Here is a 22,980-nt window from a genome sequence, read left to right on the forward strand (position 1 = left end):
TTTAACTGAAGTTAGTAAAAATAAAAACATTTTTAACTTCGATAAAATTCGCCAACCAGAGAGCACCAGTCGACCGAACTTAAGGTTCGGTTTACTAAGTGGCTGGGTTCGGTTGACCGGGAGTATTTTAAACTATAAAGATGGTCGACCGTACTTAAGGTTTCAAAGGCGATTTTCCAAGTTCGCGCGGTTTGGTTGACTGATTCAATTTGAACTACAGGATTCGATCGACTGGGCGGTTGGAAATTCCCATGTGGGGGTTCGATCGATCAGGGCGTTGCCTATATAATTCTAGTCAGTTGATCAAGTGGTCAACTTGTTGACCTAAGGAGGTTTGGTCGACCAGGGCTTGCCTATATATGTCTAGTCGGTCGACCGAGAGGATAACATGTTGACCCGGTGGAGGTTCGATCGATCGAAAATCTCAGTATAACTGAGTTCGGTCTACTTAACATGCCATCATTGGGCATTTCGATTCTATTCCACTTATAATGTTGTTTCTATACATATGATGATTAATTTTAAGTAAATAGGAAACATTTTCATGCATAATAGTGTCCTATGGTTAGTTTAAGGTCTTTGAGAGCCGACCGAAAAAAATCGGCGTCAAGGTCGACCGAAGGGTGTCCTACAATCATTTAGTTTCCCTATGGTCATTTGAGTTTATCTATTCTATCAAGCATGTAATGCATTAATTATTACAGACCATTAAATTTAATTATTACATATCCAAATAAAATCTTAATTAAATTATAATAAATAAACATTCTGGATCTTTGTCTTCTTTAAACTCATATGCGGGCACTATATAATACTTCCAATTAGTTTTACACACAAACTGATCAACTATTAAATATCAGAGTATTTGTCATAATCAAAACGGGATATGACATATAAGTTCAACACTTTCTATTGTGAAAATAAATTATAAAAAGTCATTTTTTATTTTCTTTTAAATAAATCTTTAATTCAAGAACTTTCAATAAAATAAATAAATAAATAAAATTATAAATGTTAAAAAGGAAAAAGAGTAATTCAATATTTAGGGGCACCTAAAGGCGGCCTTTCACATAAGCGGCACGCACCTAAACGCCAACAGCCTACCGAGGGAAGGCAAAGTAGCATAGGCACATTGCTATATATAAGATACAGGCCTTCATCTACCCACCTTCTCTCTTTCCGGGGTTGAAAGGGAGAAGCAGAGATTCCATCTGTTTCTCATTGTTCTTCCTCGGAAATCACTCCTCAGAGATCAGTTTTCTTTGTTCCTCATCAAAAGTTTGTATCTATTTTGATTTTTTTTTTTTTTTCTCTTATCGGTTTGTTAGAGATGGATTTTTTGGGTACCCATTTGAGAAAGAAGGGTTCTTTTTGGTTCTCAACATTCTCAATTTGCTAAAAAGAATGGAAAAATGGATCTGGGTGTTCATTAGACCTTAAGTTTGAGCTTATTGAGAAGGTTTTGATTAATGGGTAGCAAAGGACTACAGGTGTTTGATGAAAGGAAGGATGGGTTCTTCTCCGTCGGTGTATTGGGGTTTCAATGGAGTCCGCAAGGTGAGTGCTTCCATCCCGGAGGCTTATTCGCCAGCGTCGGTCAGGTGGGTATGGGGTTTGGCGTGTCGCCGAATTCCCCAAATTCCCGAGACAACAACAGTGGGGTGAAGCTTCCCTACACCGATTTGTATGTGAAATATGTTTCATCGCCGGAAGGGCTTCGAATTGTCGGAATTCCGGAGGCGACTGACGAAGCAACTGTGAGGAAGAAGAAGGGTGGGCTTAAATTGAAGGTGAAGATTGGGAATCCTTCCTTGAGGAGGTTGATAAGTGGTGCTATTGCCGGGGCGGTGTCACGAACTGCTGTTGCGCCACTGGAGACGATAAGAACACATTTGATGGTTGGGAGTAGTGGGCATTCTACGACTGAAGTGTTCAATAATGTTATGAAGACTGACGGATGGAAAGGATTGTTTAGGGGTAATTTGGTTAATGTGATTCGGGTTGCACCAAGCAAGGCTATAGAGGTATGTAATTGAAATCCCCATGGTGCTTATTTTTATTGCTTTTGGAAAATATTATTTTCCATGTCTTTTATTGATTCCTTTGATCTTTCAAAAATTATGCTGCTGGTTTCTATTCACCGTTGCTAGTTTTTTATTTGATATATGTAGTAAATTAGTTGGTTATGCATTACAATTGAAGGGTTGGTGATCGATCACATAGTCTTGTTTTTAACTGTCCTTTTGATGTTACTGTCTTTGTGCAACCACTGCATGTTTGTTCATTCTTGGTTCCTTTTAGGAATGTGCATTTCTTTTCTTCAATGCAAGTTTGAGGCAACTGTTCCCCCCCCCCCCCCCCACCCCCCTCCAAACTGCATTTCTTGTTTCCACTTTACTGGCAATGATTTCTCTTCAGTTTTATTCAGATGGTTTTGTTGTTTATAGTATAAACTTTAAGTGCTTATATTTGATTATGGTGTACATTGAAATCCCTTGTCTCCCTATCAGGCTACATTGCATATTTGCGTCCACAGTTATGGTTTAGATATTTAATCAAGATCAAAAATGCTAAAGATAGTCTCATGTTGTTGGGCGTGAGTAGTTGGGTTCTGTTGTGTAACAGTTCTTAATTTCATCCATAGCCTCATGTGGAACATGGGTTGACTGTGTTCAATTTCTTTCTCCCAATCTTTGAGGTATAACCAATGTTTATGAAATAATAATGTTTATTAAAATTTAATATTTCACTCATTTTAACACATCCATTTAACTTATGAATAGATCACTCATTCTGCAAGATTGTCTGAGACAAGTGTTCATGTTTTGTAGTGGTCACAGAACATATCTGAAGCAACCCATTTTTGCCTTCACTTGATTTCGAAACATGTGCCTTGGGGATATTTCCTTCACCTTTTACTCTTGCCAATTTATATAATGGCAACAAGTCCCTAAGGCATATATATATATATATATATAATATATGTGTATGTGTTTCTGTGTGTGTGTGTGTGCGTGTGTGTAATATATATGTATGTAATTGGCTTATGGTACCGCTCTTTAGAGAGCCCTGCCTGATTTTATTGACGCTATAAATCTTCTTTGCCTGTTAAAAATTGTGTTGAGGAGTTTGTGAGAAAAGGATAAAGATCTATTCTTGATCATTCTATTGCAGCGCCTTTAGATAAACAGTTGTCAGGCTTAACTTTTACTTGATCTACAAAAGATAAGCTCTGGCGTCTCTTTAATAGTTTCTTGCATCTTTTGGCTGTTTTCCAATGGGTATGCATATAAAATTGCCTTGTTTCACCTTTGGACGATTAAGTCATCCATGCCTCTTTAAATTCTTAATGATGAACTCTTGCCTAGCTATCACCTCTCTCCCCTTTCTTTTTGGATTACGCACCAGGTATCCACGCGTCCATTTTACGGTCCACGTGACTAATTCTGCGCCCCTTGAAGTTGATCCCACAACTCCAAAGGGAGGGTAAATTCAGGAGTCCAAGAGCGGAAACGAATCCGGGAGGGTTTGAACACCTGACCTCGTGAGAGGCACTCCCGCACTCCCGCAACTTTCTTTGTCAGGGGATAATGACAGCAATATTGAAAGAGATTCCTGCTTTTTTCTTTTGCCAGGAATTGGTCATAAGACCATTACTTGGTTCATGAAAGCCTCTGAAATACTTGCTTAAGTGTACTGTTATGCTTCTCTACTCCTATCATCTAACCAGACAATTGTGTCTTTAAAAATAATTTTGTAAGAAATTATGTTATAGGAGAATAAATCTAAATCTTTCTTCTAATGCACGTGAAGTTTTGAGAAGCTGTTGTGGCTATTTGCAATTGATTAGATACCTATACAACATAGAAACCATATGCTATTTACAAAATCTACGTGCAGGTCTTCAAATGCATCCAATGTCCAGTGCAACTGCATCTTTAGCATTCACTCCCGTATATTCTGGGAGGAGCTTGGCTTGCGGCAGTTAAGTTGCAGCCATCTTTTTCAATATAAGTGGTTGGTAAAGGTTATATTTTTGCATTTTTGTGCAAGTGGAATGGAACACAGTCTGGTGCAATTTTTCAGCTTTCTTTGGTGCTTGCTTTTGCTGGGTTGCTATCCACTTGGAAAAATCATAGTGATGAGTCTACACAGCCCCTCTTTGGCCTGCTTGCCCATAATTCAATTAGCACAAATTTTCCACCTAAAATGAACTACATTATCATTTCCAATAAACAAGAAAAGATAATCTTTGAGAAATTTTGATGTTGGTGGTTTTGAGTCGTAAGAAATAATTTTGTAGACAGTTATTTTACAGCTAAAGGGAATACTGTGCTCCATTCTCCTCAACTGTTGACTGATAGGGACTAGAGTGTTGTCAATATCAATGCTACATAAGTGCCATTTCTTTTCTTTTTTTCTTTTTTTGGAATGGTAACCCCAGTACCCCACTCCAATCTGGCCAAGCCCTTCAGACCCCCCAAATGGCACCAAACCGGGGGAGGATGTTACCGGTCCAGGGCTCCCTTCTCAATGCTGCATCACCTTTGAGCTTTGTCCCCTTGCATGGTCACTGATATTTACTTAAATATCACATGTTTATTTGACTTGGTTTCTGCAGATTCTGTTCTCCATTTTCCCCCTTGCTTGCAGATTCTGTTCTTTTATTGACCTTCAGAATCAGTTCTTTATATTCCTCCTAGCTTTCTGGTTGCAGATTTTGACTGCTGAGTTAGTCTCTTGCCTTCCTGGTTTAGCACTTCATGTGCCATCTCAGCTATTAGACTTGCTGCTTTTGAAATAATTTCACCATTTATTGTTGACATGATGATAACTTTACAATAGAAAAGCATTCGATGGTAAGAGCTTCCTGCCCTGAAGCTGAAGGATTTACTCATTTGAATTCAATCAATAAACTTCTATTTCTTTCTTTTTATTTATTGTTATTGGATTCTAGAATCTTTAACCCAGACTTTTTTCCTGGTCAGAGTCTTGATACATTCTTTTTGTAGCTTCATGACCTCTTGTTGTCCTTGGCCTGGCAACCCTAAAAAATTCAAGACTTTTTTTTTTGTCAGTAGAGGTGGTATCCAAACATTGGTCCAACTAGTAAACCTGCTGGTAAATGGTCTTTAGGCAGAAGGAATTTGCTCAATAGGAACATAAACACAGAACAGCTACGAGGAATAAATTTTGTCAAGTAGAGAGCCGATCTTATTGCATTATTTGGATCTTTACGATTTAACACCAACACATTGAGAATCCTATAACTGAATGTAGACATTGATCCCAAAATTTTTTCAGTGATAACCTTCATTTATAGGTGCTATGTGCAATAATGTCTTTTCTATAATATCTATTTTTTGAATTAAAGTGTGCTCAATGGGATTTTTTTTTTTGGGCATTCACGATGTCCAGTGAACTTGCATAGGTTCTCGGTCACATGGAAAAGCTTATTCTTGGTATATCACTCGAACTAACCTACCTCTTCTGGATTGTACTGTTGCATTTCCTTCAGAGAAGGAGCAGAATTTTTCACTTGAATTCAGGCACTGTTTGAAAGTATTCATTCCTTCACAGATAGTGTTTCTTGCTCTAGTTTGAGCTTTGAGTGGAAATTTTGGTTAGCCCTGTTGGTCAATTCATAAGTAATTGCATGGTGCACAAAGGAACCATATGTAATGATATTAAGCCAAACAAGCAATGGAAGGACTGTCCCTTGCCCCGTGCCTTTAATCCAACAAAGGCTGTAGCTCATGCATTTCTTTGAACTGCTAGGCATTAAATTTTCTGTTGGTGGCATTTGTTTCTGTTCAAGTTTGGATTAGCCCTTACCCAGTTGTTAAGGGCATATAAACCCAAACCTGAAGGTCAAGGTTCTAGTGGTAGAGTAAGGCTATGGACACCATGCCCTCGCTGTGCACACACACCTGAAGCTTTATTCAGGGTAGGCTGATCTAATTGTAATTTCAAGATCTCTACTGATCTTTTGGGTGCCACTGGTCAATGGTCATTGGAGTCGCGTTGGTAAATCTGCTCAAAAGCTTTATTTTATCACTGAAAAACTCTGTTGTTGACCTTTGCACTGTCTCTCACTAATATGTTTACTACTTCAATATCTTTATAATTTTTACTCTCAATTCTGTGAGCAAACTTCTGCCCATTACTTGACATCACAGCTCATATCAAACCTAATCGAGTAAACAGCCTTTTGGCAGCTGGAGCTTTTTACGTAGATTGATTTATGAATCTTCCACTAAAGAATTGTTTTCTATTTACTGTCTAGGTTCCTTGATAATAAAATGGATCAATAATTAACAAAAGAGAATGACTTTGGTTACAGAGGTTTCTACAACAACAAAATCAAGTCTTGAGTCCCACTAGGTTGGGTAGGCTATATAAATCCTTTTTCGTCAATTTATGCGATTATGGATCATTTCTTTTGACAGATTTAAGGATATTAAATTCTTACTCATTATCTCCTCCCAAGTTATTTTAGGTCTACCCCTACCCTTTCTATTGTCCCCCGCAGTAACTAACTCACTCATCCTTACTGGTGCACTATGTGGCCTATGTTGCCCATCTGAGTCGTCCCTCTCTTATCTTATCTTCTATAGGAGTTATACCTAACTTACCGCAAATATGTTCATTCCTTAATTTATCGTTTAATGTTATACCACTCATCCATTTAAGCATTCTCATCTCAGTAACTTTTATTTTTTGGATATTATGTTTTTTCGTCGCCCAACATTCTGATCCATATAGCATAGCTGGTCTTATAGCTGTCCTATAAAATTTTCCTTTCAATTTTAAAGGTATTCTACGATCACAGAGCACACTTGAAGCACTTCTCCATCTTACCCAACCTGCTTCTCTTACATCATCTTCAATTTCTCTTTCAGCTTGCATAATAAATCCAAGGTATCAAAATCTACAAGTACTATTTATTTTTTCATCATCAAGTTTAACTTTGTCTCCAATATTTCTCCTATCATTACTAAAATTACATTTCATATATTCTATCTTATTTCTACTTATCCTAATGCCGCTAGATTCCAAAATTTCTCTCCATAATTCTTATTCAACCTCTACTTTGTCCCTAGTTTCATCAACTAATACAATATCATCTACAAACAACATACGCCATGGAATCTCTTTTTGAATACTTTTAGTCAATTGGTCCATCACTAAAGCAAAAAGATGAGGATTCAAAGCAGATCTTTAATGTACACCTATGGTGATTGGAAATTATCTAGTTTCTCTATCTATTGTCCTTACGCTAGTCATTACTTCATCGTACATATCCTTAATGACATCAATATACCTACTACATACACCTTTTTTTTCTAAAATCCGCCTTAGAGCTTCCCTAGGTATCCTATCATATGCTTTCTCAAGGTCAATAAATATCATATGCAAATCCCTCTTTTTTTCCCTAAACTTTTCTATTAATCTTCTTAAAAGATATATAGCTTTTGTGATAAATCTCCTGGGTATAAAACCAAATTGATTTTCTGGGACCTTCATTTCCAACCTTAATCTTTGTTCAACTACCCTTTCCTATAGTTTCATCATATGACTCATAAGCTTAATTCCACAATAGTTATTACAATTTTGAATATTTCATTTTCCTCCATTCATCTGGTATTTTCTTTGTTTTTATAATTGTATTAAATAAATTAGTTAATCATATAATTCCGTTATCACTTAGGCATTTCCAAACTTCAATTGGGATGTTATCCAGTCCCAGCTTTCTCATTTTTCCTCTTTTTTAGTGCAAACTTAACTTCGTGAACTCTAATTTTGCAAATAAATCTCATTTTTTTTGTCTTTTCCTCATTTGACAATTCTAAGTTTAGGTTTTCTATTTGATTTTCATTACACAAATTACTAAAGTAATCACTTGTTTTTTTTTGTCACCTTTCAAAATTTGCCTTATTTTCTCTGGGGTGGTTGCAATGATCTTGGAGTATGCCTACTCATAGCCAAAGACATTGATCTGCACATATGCCATATGTTCTTTCAACTCTCCTTCCCATATGCAAGCATGCTACTTGAAAGCTTATTCATCCTGCACGAATGGTATCATGAAAGGGGTGGCACTGCCACTGTTTATTTTTAATTGAGTGAATATCATCAAACCTCATCATGGGAATGCTCCTGTGCACCAAATTTAATGACAGGGAACACGTGTGATCTGTCACTCACTATTGCTTGCCTTGGGGTTGATGGATGTTGGTCATGCATTAGCTTTTGTGCATCAAATAATTGTTAAAACCATTGCCCCTTTCGGAAGTGTAAAAATTTAATAATCAAATGCAACTTCATCTGAGTATTGCGCTCGAAAGTTCTGGTTAGCTATGCTACAAGATCTATGCTAGCCCACATCATTCAGAAGAGAAGCCCATGCATTTCTATTGCTTCTACAAGGAAAAATTTATATATTTTCAAATGCTTACATATTGTGTGTGGAGTTGCTTTTTGTTTATTTATGAATGGTACGTGGCATGGTGCTTAAATATTTCCATCAAACTCATTGTCCTGTCAAAATCAGTGTAGAAGTGTAGAAAAAATTAAGCCTTGAAATTTCACAATTCAAACATGAAGTCTTATTTTCATGTACTAAATCTATCTAAATTATTTTTATTATTCTCTTTGCAGTTATTTGCTTATGACACAGTCAATAAGCACCTGTCGCCCAAACCTGGTGAGCAGCCCAAGCTCACTATCCCTCCGTCCCTGATTGCAGGGGCTTGTGCTGGTGTTAGCTCAACTTTATGCACATATCCTCTTGAGTTACTGAAGACTAGATTAACTATCCAGGTAAGATGCACCAACCCTGCTAACCAAGGCTCTAAGTCTGTTATTCTTATCACAGTTGTATTTTGCAGCAAGATATGGGTGACCATCTGGATTTGAATGGTTTTATCAATTCTGCAGGGGGATGTTTACAGCGGCCTGCTTGATGCATTCATAAAAATATTGCAAGAGGGGGGACCCGCTGAACTTTACAGAGGCCTCACCCCGAGTCTAATTGGGGTTATTCCATATGCTGCTACCAATTACTGTGCTTATGATACGCTGCGTAAAGCCTATCGGAAGATTTTCAAGCAGGAGAAAATTGGCAACTTTGAAACCCTGTTAATTGGATCGGCTGCTGGTGCTATATCAAGCAGTGCAACGTTCCCACTCGAGGTGGCACGCAAGCACATGCAAGTAGGGGCTGTCAGTGGAAGACAGGTATACAAGAATGTGCTTCATGCTCTCTCCAGCATACTGGAGCAGGAGGGGATCCAGGGTTTATATAAAGGGTTGGGGCCTAGCTGCATGAAGTTGGTACCTGCTGCTGGGATTTCATTCATGTGCTACGAAGCCTGCAAGAGGATACTGGTGGAGAACGAGGATGAAGCATAGAAAGAATCTTCCTTTTATTTTTTCTTTTTTATTTTTTCCTCTTTTTTCTTGAATGAATAATGAAACTGAGTTCATAGGGAGCATCCCCTTGGAAAGTGGGAAGGAGATTGCACACATTTATTTTGAGTTGAGTTTATTTTATACATTTGTCCCTTGAGTTTTGATTCATTCTCAGTTTTTATGCGCATGTAATTTTGTAGTACTTGAAAAGAAAAACTGAAGATATCCTTGAAATGGAATAATCTATTAGAAAATTTTTTAGGTTTTCAAATAATAGTAAAAACCAAATTGTAAAAATTTAAAACTTAGGATATCCTTGCAATGGAATAATCTATTAAAAAAATTTTAGGTTTTCAAATAATAATAGAAATAAAATTGTAAAAATTTTAGTTAATTTTTTAAGTTTTTCAAGCTTCGTATTAAAAAGGTAAAAAATAAAAAGTTTGTTTAATAGTGTAAAATAATTTTTTATTTCTAAATTATAAAATAAGTACAAAAAAATAGTTCATTTTAATTTTTTCAAAAAATACATGACGTAATATGCGGAATCATGGATTTAAAGAACTTGAATTTGAATTTATATAAATTTAGAAGTTCAATACAATTTTATACTATATTTTATCTTAACGTATATAAATTAAAGTATAAGATCCAAATTATATGCTCCAAATATAGAGTAAGAAATCAAAAGTCTAAAAAAATAATTAAAAAATATTTTTCAAATTATATATATAAATATAATTTTAGAAAATTTGAAATTGGACGTGTTTTTTATTGTAATTATTTGAACAATTAGATATCAAAAATAAAACTAACTTTTACAAACAAATGATGTCAAAAAATTTTATTATTGCACATTTTTTTTGTGCAAATGTTGTAAAACAAAAAATAATATTATTTTTCACAATTAAATGGGTCATATCTTTCAACTTTAAAAAATTTTTGAATTGTATCTTTTAAAAGTTCTCAAAAAAAAAAAAAACCAACAAAAAATAAATAAATAAATAAAAAGGAGTTAATCAAACTTGTTATACTTAAAGTTCAACAAAAAAAGAAAGACCAAAATCTAAGAATAGAATGAAATATAATAAAAATTGCATAGAAATATGATAAATTTTAAAATTGCATTGGAATGTTCTTATACATGCAAAAGTTTTTGTTATTCGACTAATTTCATTTTGTTAACTTGTAATTCATATTAATGCATATTATTTACGTGAGTCTTACATACATGAAATCAACCAAAAAAAAAACTATGAGGATATTTTCGACTCCATGGAGTACAATATAATATTTTGAGTAAGAGCAAAGCATCATTTCGTTGTAAAGGGTATTTTGAAAATTTTCATATTAGAACTATATAGACTTGTAGCTAAGGGGTTGAAATGGCAAGACATTTCCATTAATAGTATAGTTGATGTTTCCTAAAGACTCCACTTATATGCAAGTGTTGGAATTATATCACATCGATTGTGGAAGGAGCTTATGGTCAACTATTAAGTGCGAGAGAAAGTCTCACCTCATGAGTTAAGTTTTGGGGTTGAGGAGGCTCAAGATCACCCAACACTGGTATTAGAGCCATGATTCACCATTCTCCTCGAGATGTCAGGTACGTAGTGCTGCCTTTTGGAGCCCAATGTATGAGGGGGAGATTGTTGGGTTATCTCACATCGGTTGTGGAAGGGACTGGTAGTCAATGTGAGAGAAAGTCTTATCCCATGAGCTAGCTTTTGGGTTTGAAGAGGCCCATGACCACCCAACAGCAAACACAATGTTGAATCAAGTAAATTGTTATATTCTTATTTTCTTGTGTCTTGTTGCAAATTTGTGCATAATTCTATGACATCTGTAAGAATCCGAACCGTGATAATGGGTTTGTATATATAAAGAAAAGGACATTTTGGTAAAAGAGCAAATTCGTCGACGAAGTCAGATTTCGTCGACAAAACCTTTGTTCTTCTCATCGACGAAATTCAAAAACTCATCGACGAGGAGAAGCCGAGGAGTCTCGAAAAAACCGGAGATCCTAGAAACGTCGACGAGGCCACCAATTCATTGATGAAATTAGTGAAAGATTCATCGACGAAGGCACCATTTCGTCGACGAAGTTGCCCGAGTTAAAGGGCTATAAATAAGATTTTCCTTTACTTCCTCACTAAGAAAACTTAATTCTACTCTCTCTCTCTCTAAACCTCTCCCTACTCTCCTTCTCTCTAGATTTCTTCGCCGATCGTTGATGGAATCGGAAATTTGAAGTTACCACAAGGATCGTAGAAGGATTCTCTACAATTTCTACGGATCGGAATCTTGTTTTGGAGATTTTCGGGTTTTGGCGAAAAATCGAGGTATGGCTCGATTTTTATTTCTGATGCAGTAGTTTTGTAGGTAACTGTCTTGTAAGTATATTCTGTATTGTGATTTGTAGGTTTTGGAACTCGGTTTGCTGTTTAGGGACTTTGGAGCTCAAGATTGGCTATTCGGGGAAAAGGTAAGGGGAACTATGTTTATATTGGTCATTTTTGAAATCGGATTTGGGGGGTCCACGGTCCTGTATGTGTTTCAGCTACTCATTTGGGGGAATCTAAAGGGAAAAACTATGGGTTTTTCATTATTACAATTTTGGGAAAAAGGGGGCAACGGGCTGAATCCCGAGTTTTGTTGAAAACCAAGTATATGTGTGATTTATACTATGATATTGGGATGGTCGTGCCTTGACTTGTTTAAATTGTATTTGTTTGAAAAATCATGATTTAGATTACCAAATGGGTGTGGTTTTTTTGGTTATATGAGCATGCATATGTTGTATTTTGGTGAAATAGGAACGAGGTTCCGAATTGTTCCAGGTTTGAAAATCTGGCTTTTGTCGAAGAGTGCGCAATACCACTAGATTGACCGACTTTTAAGCCGAAGGATGTGCGAACACCAGATCTGCATCGGTTCACGTTGATGTTATGCCAGGTTACCGGGGGCACCGGCGTTTGCCGAAGGGTGTGAAATACCACCAAATCAACAGCGTTTGCCGAAGGGTGTGAAATACCACCAGATCATCGGTGTTTGCTGAAGGGTGTGAAATACCACCAGATCACTGGCGTTTGCTGAAGGGTGTGAAATACCACCAGACAGTCTGATTTCGAGCCGAAGGGTGTGAAATACCACCAGACAGTCCGGCTTCAAGCTAAAGAGTATGACGACACCAGATTGTATTGCTTGGGTTGTGAAAATACTGGAACTGTTTTGATTGTTTTGACTATTGATTCATGTATGTTAGTGTATCATGATAACACTCAAATGCCACATTCTGATATAACATGTGTTCTTCTTTACTGAGAGATGTCTCACCCTTGCTGTACATACATTTTTACAGGTCTTTCGAGTAACCGGAACTAGTGTCCTGGTGTAGGGAGCGTAGTGACCGTTGTACTGCATTTAGCGCTAGGTAAGTGCTAGGACTGTAATTTTGGTGGGTTCCCATTTTGGGATGTGTTGGGCACCCGTTTGTACGTTTTGATAGAGCTTTATGTCTGCTCTTGTATAGACTCTAGTATGGTACTGTATATGTATGTATGGTTTATCCGCTGCGTATATGATTGTGTTTGGATGTGTTTAGGGTGTCTGGGAACCCCACGGGGTCGAACCCTCATCTTTTGTACTGTATTTGTGATGATTTGTATAATACAGGGATAGATTAGGTTACATTTTCACCCCTGGGTCTCATTTCGGGATTCGGGGCGTGACAACATCTTTCTCAATACGCTCATCATAAAATAGTTTAGCAATAGACATTTTTTATTATGAAATTTAGAAAAGTCATTCTTTGTTCATTTCATATTATAGATAAAATAAAAATAAAAATTGTTGTCATTTACTTTATAATAGTAACATTTTTTTTTCTTTTGCAAGCTACCAAATTCTTATAATATAACCATTCTATTCTTAAAAATAGACAATATACGAATCAAACACAACCCAAGTGGTAGGCGTATTTAGTCCTTTTAACATAATTAATAAGAGACTATTTCTGCCTAAAAGACCCAAGACATACTTTTCCTTTATTTGGCTCACTTTAGATTGATTTTTTTCTCAAATTTTGTTACATTGGTGTCTTTATTAAGATTACAAATGAACCAACCTCTTCATGAACAGCTTAGCGGCTTGGTTCAATACAAGCTCATTCAACTTATTCATTTACTAAAATGAGTTTGCCTTTATTTTTTGTGACTTTTTTAATAAACAAAGTGAGATCGAACATGATTGAACTTGGTTGTAGTAGGCTAATGAATTGGACATTTACAAGCCATTTTCAGACTCATTTGTAGGCTCAAATCATGCCTTCTAGAAGTTCACTAAAAGGCATGATTTTTCAATCTCTTGGGGTGACTCAAATTTATGGTCAACTTAGCGTTCTTGGATTTACGACTTTTGGTTGTAATCTTCTGATTGAATTGGTTTGATTTGTTTTCAAGAACTGATTAAATTTACTAACTCTCCTTTTGATGGCTGATTTTTCTATATTATAAAATTTTAATTATAATTTGACACTAAGTCTAATGCATCTCTTATTTGGACTACATTTTAATATATTCCGTCAGTCTCTCATATTAACTCTAATTTATAGATTTTTCAGCAATCTGGATAGAACTAATACTAGATTACATGTTAATCTTCAGGATAAAAGTGGGGAGAAAACTCAACAAATTAGAGTTAATATGAGAGAGAATATGTTTCAAAAAGCCGAAAAGGAGTGTTAATAAAGGCGTCCATAAATATTTAAGCTTACTCTTTCTTATCATCACCTTGCAATTTTTTCTCATTTCACTTATTCTAAACACCATTCACGATGCCTCTGCCCTGCTACGCCTCCTTGCCGTTCACCATCACAGCCGCTGGTTACGTTGACTGTTGCCGACAACCCTTCGTTCACTTGGCCTGCCATCAGTGTATGCAATGAAACACTTTTGGTCATACCTCAAACCCTAACTTCATCGAGCCATTCACCATTCACAAAACCCTTCTGCTTTCGTTCATCTGTTTATTCGAACACAGTCAGAACTTGACCGTGTCTCAAAACCCTCAGTTTATCCATACCCTCGTGTTGATGGTGTTGATTATGATTACGTTTGTTGTTTCTCTTGGTCCCTGAAGCACAAGTTTGTGTGTAAGGAAACGAAATAAAGGCGTGTGGATGAGATATTGAAAAAAGAGCTACATGGTGCCATTTGATTTCATCAAGAGTAATGGAGGAAATGCCGTAGAATGGAGGCAGAAGAAACCTTATAAAATTGTTGCAGAGGTTGTTACTGTCACAGGAGGTTATAAGCAAGAGCCCTAAAACTCCGAGAAAGAATGACCTTCCGATGGTATTGAATCCAATGTTGCTCAAAGAGATGGGAATGCCATTCAGTCCCTCGCCTTATGTAACTCAGAAGGGTGAAGAGAGGTGATATCCGGGCCATACTGAAATCAAAACAAGGAATGGGGAAGAATCCAGTGTATCAAAAACGTTGGGCACAGAGGACACGAATACTACTATGTCTGGTAATGAAAGATGTTCGTGAAAAATGGCAAGAAGGTACACCATGGACCAGCTTATTTGCAAATAACAGACAACGTAACAGATGTGGAGAAGTACCTGCCTTTGAGTTAACTGGTAAAGGTGCTAAGATGAGTATTGAGGACATGGAAGATCAGTTAGGGCAATAAAACAACTGCTTGATAGGGTATTTTGTTGGGAAACACCCAGGTGTTACTGCTCTGAATAACCATGTTAGATCATGGAATGTGAAACTTGAAATTATTCATCATGAGAGCGGGTGGATAGTCTTCAAGTTCTGTAGTGAGATTGACGTTAGTCAGGTTCTTCAAAATGGGCCATACATGGTTTATTGAAGGGCGTTGCTGCTTAAGAAGATGCCTAGGCTATTTAGGTTTGGCAAGAAGGAAATGAGCATTTTGCCACTTTGGGTGCAATTACGGAACCTACCTCTTGAATTCTGGAATCCTACTGCTCTTGGTAAGATCTGTTCTGAAATTGGTGGGCCACAATATATGGACAAGCTTACCACAAACAAGGAAAGGATAACATATGCTAGGATTATGGTAGAAGTTGATGTGGCAAAAGAGGTTCAGAAATGTGTCACTGTTTGGCTTCCAAATGGTGAATCTTTCGAACAAGAAGTGGTTTATGAGAACTTAGCAAGATACTGTAAAAGCTGTAGGATGGTGGGGCATTCAGAGGGGTTTTGTAAACCAAAGGCAACAAATACAGCTAAGAATGCTAAGGAATGGAGAGCTAAATCCCAGAACACCTCTGTGAATACAGTTATTGTAACGAATCTAGAACCTTTGATAGAATATCCAAGCACTGAAGAGAATGAAGTGGGCTTGACATCTGAAGATGGTGGAAACCAAGAAGGAGGAAAGGGTGATGAAAATTCAAATGACAGAGGTAGAAATGAGATGCTGAACTTTGAAGCACGGAGAGAGGATTTGGAAGCTGCTGACACTGAAATAAATCTGGTGCATCTGAATGCTTTACAGAATACCAAGGAAGTGGATTTGCAAATGGATCATGCAGAGAAGGAGATGGTATGTGCTCTGCCTTGTGCTCCTCTTAATTTAAAAGACAGAAAAATTTCAGATTCTGGTAGGGATAAAAATAAAAATGTTGCTGTATCTAACACTGAAAATAAGGGAGGAGGTAAGGGAGAGGTAAGTAACAAGGATGTGGAAAAGTATAGCTCAGAATCCCAATATTCAGTGCAGGGGCAGGAATGATGGATTCATCACAGTAAAGAAAAAGAATAAAGCAACAGAGGGTAAACAGGGAGCTGATCCCTACGGCTGCTCATGAAGATGGCATGTTGGAACATCAGAGGCTTTAATAAGCCTCTGAAACATAATGGAGTTATGGACTTCATTCGAAAGAATAACATAGATGTAATGGGTCTATTAGAAACTAAACTTACAGTTGAAACCCTTGAAAATATGATGAAGAGGAAACTTTGGAAATGGGATCAAATAAATTACTTTAGTTATCATGATGCTGGTCGAATTATGGTGATATGGAATTCTCAGAAGACACATCTCCAAGTTATTGAGAGTAGTGCTCAGGTAATTCACTAAAACTTGAAATGCTTAATTACTTCTAGATGCTTTTGTGTAAGCTTGGTTTATGGCTTTAATACTATTGTTACCAGAAGAGAAGTATGGCTGAATCTAATTCAGTTTAGTAAAGATTACAATGGCCCCTGGATGGCCATGGGTGATTTTAATAATGTGTTAACTGCAGATGAGAAAAAAAAGTGGTGCTCCTGTTACAGCTTATGAGACCAGAGAAATCAGGGAGTGTTTTATGGAAACAGGGCTAGTAGATGCAAACTCTTCAGGATGTTTTCTAACGTGGACAAATGGTAAAACATGGTGTAAACTGGATAGGGTGTTGATTAACAATGATTGGATTCAAGAAGATTTAGGGATTCATGCAAAATTTCAGCTTCGAGGCTATCTTTCAAACCATTCAGCTTGCCTGGTGTCCCTGTTTGAAAACAACAGCATGGGTAGAAGGCCATTCAAGTTTTTTAATATGTGGAATGATCACTGTGAATTTCAAGATGTAGTTAAGGAGGGTTGGAAAACAAGAATTAAAGGTTGTAAAATGTATAGATTAGTAAAGAAGCTGCAGGCTATGAAGAGACCTTTAAGAGTGCTGAATGCTTTGCATTTTTCTCACATCTCATCGAGAGCTGAGAAAGCCAATGAAGAGCTCCTGGAACTCCAGCAGCAATTACACAACTCTCTAGAAGACAGGGATCTACAGATGTCGGTTGCTTCAAAAAAAGACCTGACTTTAAAGCTTGCTGAAGCTAATAGGAGTTTTCTTTGCCAACAGGCTAAGACTAAATATCAGATGAATAGTGATAAAAATACATCTTTTTTTCACTCATTAATGAAGAGACACACAAGGAGAAATCACATAGTGTCAGTGACCAAAGAAAATGGGGATTATACAACATCACAAGATGAGGTGGCTGAGGAATTTTTTATAAGAGTCTATTGGGGACTGAGGTGTAAAGCTCATCGGTGGATCCTCAAATAATTGCTAAAGGCAATACGTTTAGTGATGACATGGCTCAACAAATGATTATTCCCATATCTGATGAAGAAATTAAAAAGGCTGTGTTTAGTATTGGGGATGAGAAGTCACCAGGACCAGATGGATACACTTCATGTTTTTTTCAAGAAATCTTGGGGCATTGTAGGAGATGAAGTCGCTCATACAATTAAAAGAATTTTTCAAGAATGGGAAATTACTTAAGCAACTTAGCCATTCTGCAATTACACTGATTCCAAAATCTGCTCATGCATCATCAGTTTAGAACTTCAGACCAATATCTTGTTGTAATGTGATCTTCAAAGCCATTTCTAAAATCCTAGCAAACAGGATCAACCCTAGTCTTGATCAGCTTGTGAACCCTATGCAGTCTGCATTTGTAAGGCAAAGATCCATGGTAGATAATATTCATCTAGTGCAGGAATTGGTAAGGAAATATGCCAGGAAACAAATTTCCCCTCGATGCATGTTAAAAATTGATTTAAAGAAAGCAAATGACTCAGTTTCGTGAAATTTTATAAAGGAGATGCTTCACCATTTAAAGTTCCCGAGAGCAATGATAGATTGGGTTATGCAATGTGTGACTACTACAACCTTTTCAATTGCATTAAATGGGAGTTTTCATGGGTTCTTTGAAGGAAAAAAAAGGGCTTAGACAAGGGGATCCTCTTTCACCCATTCTTTTTGTGATCTGTATGGAGTATTTATCAAGATTGTTGAAAGCCCTGGAAGAAGAACCTAAATTTCATTATCACCCTAAGTGTGGAGATTTGAAAATCTCCCACCTTGCCTTCGTAGATTATCTGATTTTATTTTCTAGAGAGGATGTCCCTTCAGTCCAACTTCTTATAGATTGCTTGGTAAAATTTTTAGAGTGCTATGGTTTTGAAGCTAATAGGCTCAAATCGAATATATTTACTACAGGAATTAGAGGAAATGATCTTAATGACATTATGAGTATCACTGGTTTTTCTAAAGGAGTATTTCCTTTTCATTATTTAGGTATTCCTCTTGCATCAACCAGACTTAACTCTATGCACCATGGTTTTAAATCGCGGTAACGAGTAGCATAACGTAACGGTAACGGGTGTAACAGGAAGCGGGAGTAGAGGATGTTACATAACGGGAAGTAGGTGTAATGGCCGTGAATTTTTTTGAAGCATGCACAACCTTGTGCAAATTAGCGAACTTGCATATTTTAAGCTTTTAATCCTTCTTAGAAAGAGTTTTAGTGTATTTTGGATCCTTTAGTTCGAGTAACTAAGTCATTTGGTAAGGACAACAAGTTTACATTTGTTTTAAACCACCATTGATAGAAAAATTACGTGTGTGTGCATATTTATACTTCTCATTGTTCTTATCTGTGATAAATTCTTATGTGTGCTAAATTAATTAATAAAACAAAATACATTTGACACTTCATTAATCTATTAGACACATAAGACATACGAATAATACAAATATAAAATAGCTAGATAAGAAAGAAGGTTGAAGTTAAAAAATATAAAATATAAATATCACATTACTAATATTATCAAAATAAAATATTTTCCTAGCAAGTTAGTATTTTCAAATTGTTAATTAATGCATCTATTGTGAGTATTTAAAGAAATAGTAAATTTTGTATCATTATCATCCTCTTTATAATCTTTTCCCCCTCTTGCCACTTAGTATATTGAGAATGATATATGAAAGAGAGGGAAAAAGTGAGAAGAAAAAGTAAATAAAAAAATTATTTTTTGGTGTAACAGTTGTATAGTGGTTATGTAACGGCCATAGCGGCCTTTACGTAAACGGACACGGACTGTAACGGCCTCTACGACCGTGATTTTTCTTCCCACCAATTTCACAGTGTGTAACGGTATTGGTAACCCAAAAAACCTTTACGTAACGGTCGCGGCCTTTATTTAAAACCATGCTATGCACTACTCTCCATTGATAAGTAAGATATCCAGCCTTATTGGATCCTGGCCGAAACAGACCATATCTTATGCAGGGAAACTTGAATTAATAAACTCAGTTGTACTGGGTATTGACTGTTTTTGGCTCTCAATTTTTCCCATTCCAAATTCGGTTAGAGATTATATCATTAAGCTTTGTATAGTGTTTCTGTGGGGAGATAGAAAGAAACCCCTTGTGGCTTGGAAAGATGTTTGTTTACCTAAAGATGAAGGGGGCTTGGGTGTTTTTGACCCCAAAACTTGAAACAGGGCTCTTATCACAAAAGACTTATAGAACATTCATGTAAAGAAGGACTCATTATGGGTGAAATGGGTCAATCAGATTTACTTAAGGGGCTGTGGTATTTGGGAGGCATCAGTAAAACATGAGGATTCACCTTTTCTTAAAATGATTATTGAAATTAAAAATTCCATGTTACAGACTTGCAGGGGTCATATAGAAGCAGAGAATCAATTAAGGCAGTGGCTGGTAGATGACCATATATCATGTTCGAAAGCCTATCACTTCTGGAGACAAAAAGGAAGTAATGTGCCTTGGTATAATGTGATTTGGAAGAATGGTTGTGCTCCTAAGCACTCCTTCATTCTTTGGCTATGTGCAAAGGGTAAGTTTGCCACATATGACTATTTATTTGGAAGGGATAAATAAATCATGCTGCTTTTGCAGCACTGATGAGGAGACAATTGATCACCTATTTTTTAAATGTAGAAGTACAGCTGAAATATGGAAACACTTGAGGAGTTGGTTGGGCCTCACAAGATCTCCAACAACTCTAAAGGCTGCTCTTAAATGGTTGCACAAGGAAGCAAGGGGTACGGGTGGTCAGACAGTGGCCAAGAAAGTTTTTTTGGCTGCTACAGTGTATTATTTATGGCACTTTAGGAATAAGAGGAAATTTGAAGGGAAAAGCACCCCCCCAGAAGCTATAATAAGAGTGATTAAAAAATCATACATACAGAACCATGTTTGACAAATTCCCAATGTTTGTTAAAATGTGGGAACCGAGTGGATTGGGTTAATTCTTGAAGGTTTGGTGAGGCTTGCAGATGTTTTAATGGTGATGATGATGCTGTTTGATTTTGAAGCTCCCTGGTGCAGCTCTGAAGTTATAGTGATGCTTTTGTTGGTGCAGTTTGTCTTATAGCTTATCATTTGAAGATGTTTTAGAATTTGTGCTCTGAATGACAGTTTGGTCTTCTCTGAATTTCCTGAAGTCAGTTGTGTGTCCTGTTTATGACTCCCTTGCTGTGCTGTGGTCTGAACTTTGAAGCAGAGTGTCTTAGAAGGGCAGTGTGTTTTCCTGTGTTTCTGAAGATCCCTGATACAGTTCTGAAGTTACAGTGAGTGTTTTGATTCTGTTTGGGGAGTTGTTTTTATAAATGCTGCAGCATCACATGGTTCAGGTGGCCTTTATGCTTCTCATTTGAAGCTGTGAAGTTGCTGTTTTGGTTTTTGATAATGGGTTTGAGTGCTTGGAGCTGGTATGATTTCTGTTTCTGTTCTGGAGCTGATTCATTTTCTGACTCAGTGTTGACTCTTGCAATGCGGTGGTTTGAGTTTGGAAGGTTTCATGTTTCTTCAAAGTGTGAATTGATGCTTCTTAGTCAGATTTTGCTGCCAAAGCTGGTCTTCAGTTTTGTTGTTGATTGCGGTACAAAATATTTAAATTATATGTTTGCTGGTTCCTTGATGGTTTCCCTCTGGTGCTGGGTTTTGAAGCTGGTTCATTTTATGAGCTTGAAGTGTTGATTTTCAGACATTGTTGTGTTAGGATTCTGGCTTGCAGTTGAGCTCGAGGCTGAGAGTTTTCAGATTTTAGTGTTCCGGAGGTGCAGTTGGAGCTGATAACTGCTGCAGCATTTGATGGTGCAGTTTTGTTTCGTTTTTCTCAATTTGAGCTGCTGCATCTCAGCTGATGAGTTATGATTCTGGGTCTGGCTTATAGTTTCTCATTTGAAGTTATAAGATTCTGTTTTGGTTCCCAACGCGGTTTTCTCTCCGGTGGAGGCTTGAGACTCTTTGAAGATTGGTGCTGGTTTATGCTTGAGATTCTCTGAAGTATGACCTGGTTCTTTTCATCATGGGTTTCTATCCGGTGGAGACTTGATTTTATTTTTAAGGTTCACAGCTTTCAGTGCCTTGCTGAGTTAATTTGTTTTTAATGTTTTATTCTGCTTTATTTAGCTTTGATGGCTTTATGCCCTGGGGATGCCCAGGTTGATTGTATTGCATTTTTGTTGATTGGGAGATTAAGTCTCCCTCCTCTCGGGTATGCCTAGAGTTTCTGTACATATCCACTTTGGTCAAAATAATTTATCCATCACCACATCACTCTATGTTTAGATTTAGTTATGTTCATTTCGTGGAGGTCAAATAAGTTTGCTTTTAAATTAAATTGATTTAGATTTAGTTATGTTCATTTCCTGGAGATCAAATAAGTTTGCTTTTAAATTAAATTGATCTGAAGTTGCATAGTAAGCTCTAGCTTAGCTCAAGCTTGATCAACTCCTTAATGAACAAGCATATTCAAGTCAGTTTAAACTCATACTAAAGTAAAGTTTATTAAAATTTAATCAAACATAAGCATGATAATTTCAAGCTTTGTTTATACTTAAATGAACAAGTTTAAACAATAATATTCAAGCTCGTTTGAGTTTCTAATGAGTAAGTTTAAATATAATAAACCTCAAATCAACCCAATTTTCGTTTGTGATGCCCTGTCTTTTGCTGGCACATACAGTTTACATTGATTTGTGAAGCTGGTGCCTTATCCTCCCATTTGACATCAAATTCTAACTGAAGGTTATTGATCAAACTGACCCTTTAATAATATTTTTATGCCTAATTTTCTAAGAAAATAATAAGAAAAAAAAAACATGAAAGAATTTACTTTTTTATATTTAAATATTAAAAGAATTGAACGGCCTTAAATTTACTTTCAACAAAATTATTTTTTATTTCACATTTCATTAACATTTGATCAGCCCTGATATTAAAGTAAATTTTAATTCTCAATATGATTTGTGTGTGTGTGTGTGTGTGTGTGTGAGAGAGACAGAGAGAGAGAGAGAAAGAGATAAATAGTGAAATTTTAAACAAAATTTTTGATCATACACGACCCAAGTGGCTTTTCCAGGCATCAAATTTTCTCTTGTATAAGTGTGGATCAAGTGATGAGCATCATCAACCCATTATGCAGTCGGGCAGACAGACGGTTTCTGTAATTTATTTGTCATTCGCGTTAATAATTTTTTTTCAGTTTACTTGAAGGTATAAAAAAAGAAGAAGTTTAAAGCATCCTCGCCAGATGAATTAAGAAACAGATTCAACCAGGGCAGCCACGCATTCATTGTGTGCTTCACCAGCAATCTTGCAATTCCAAAAATAAATAAATAAATAGAAGCAAGAACGGTAAAAGCCTGGAGCTTGAATGCAAGTTGGTGATGGGCGAGACCAAAATTTGAAACGCTGCCAGTTAACTCATTGCGTCACAA

At 36.6% G+C, this 22,980-nt stretch overlaps 2 protein-coding genes across 2 annotated transcripts; both read left to right on the forward strand.

The window, feature by feature from the left end:
* Positions 1-1,072: 1,072 nt before the first annotated feature.
* LOC131151048 (adenine nucleotide transporter BT1, chloroplastic/mitochondrial-like) lies at positions 1,073-9,582 on the forward strand. Its single transcript, XM_058102221.1, has 3 exons — positions 1,073-2,024; positions 8,662-8,823; positions 8,941-9,582. The coding sequence occupies exons 1-3, from the start codon at positions 1,470-1,472 to the stop codon at positions 9,412-9,414; spliced, it is 1,191 nt and encodes a 396-aa protein (XP_057958204.1). The 5' UTR covers positions 1,073-1,469; the 3' UTR covers positions 9,415-9,582.
* Positions 9,583-14,210: 4,628 nt separating this feature from the next.
* Positions 14,211-21,814, forward strand: LOC131152383 (uncharacterized). Its single transcript, XM_058104234.1, has 3 exons — positions 14,211-16,524; positions 19,907-20,090; positions 20,195-21,814. Exon 1 carries the CDS (start codon positions 15,322-15,324, stop codon positions 16,186-16,188), a length of 867 nt encoding a protein of 288 aa, XP_057960217.1. The 5' UTR covers positions 14,211-15,321; the 3' UTR covers positions 16,189-16,524; positions 19,907-20,090; positions 20,195-21,814.
* The last annotated feature ends 1,166 nt before the right edge of the window (positions 21,815-22,980 follow it).

The sequence above is a fragment of the Malania oleifera genome, chromosome 3 (assembly GCF_029873635.1).
Source record: "Malania oleifera isolate guangnan ecotype guangnan chromosome 3, ASM2987363v1, whole genome shotgun sequence".
NCBI classification, from domain to species: domain Eukaryota; kingdom Viridiplantae; phylum Streptophyta; class Magnoliopsida; order Santalales; family Ximeniaceae; genus Malania; species Malania oleifera.

Excerpts from the sequence above, each read along its gene's own strand:
- LOC131151048 (XM_058102221.1), top strand. The coding sequence starts at position 1,470 with ATGGGTAGCAAAGGACTACAGGTGTTTGATGAAAGGAAGGATGGGTTC. Across the intron at positions 2,025-8,661 it reads CACCAAGCAAGGCTATAGAG|TTATTTGCTTATGACACAGT; the intron begins GTATGTAATTGA and ends TTCTCTTTGCAG. Across the intron at positions 8,824-8,940 it reads AGACTAGATTAACTATCCAG|GGGGATGTTTACAGCGGCCT; the intron begins GTAAGATGCACC and ends TCAATTCTGCAG.
- LOC131152383 (XM_058104234.1), top strand. The coding sequence starts at position 15,322 with ATGCCTAGGCTATTTAGGTTTGGCAAGAAGGAAATGAGCATTTTGCCA.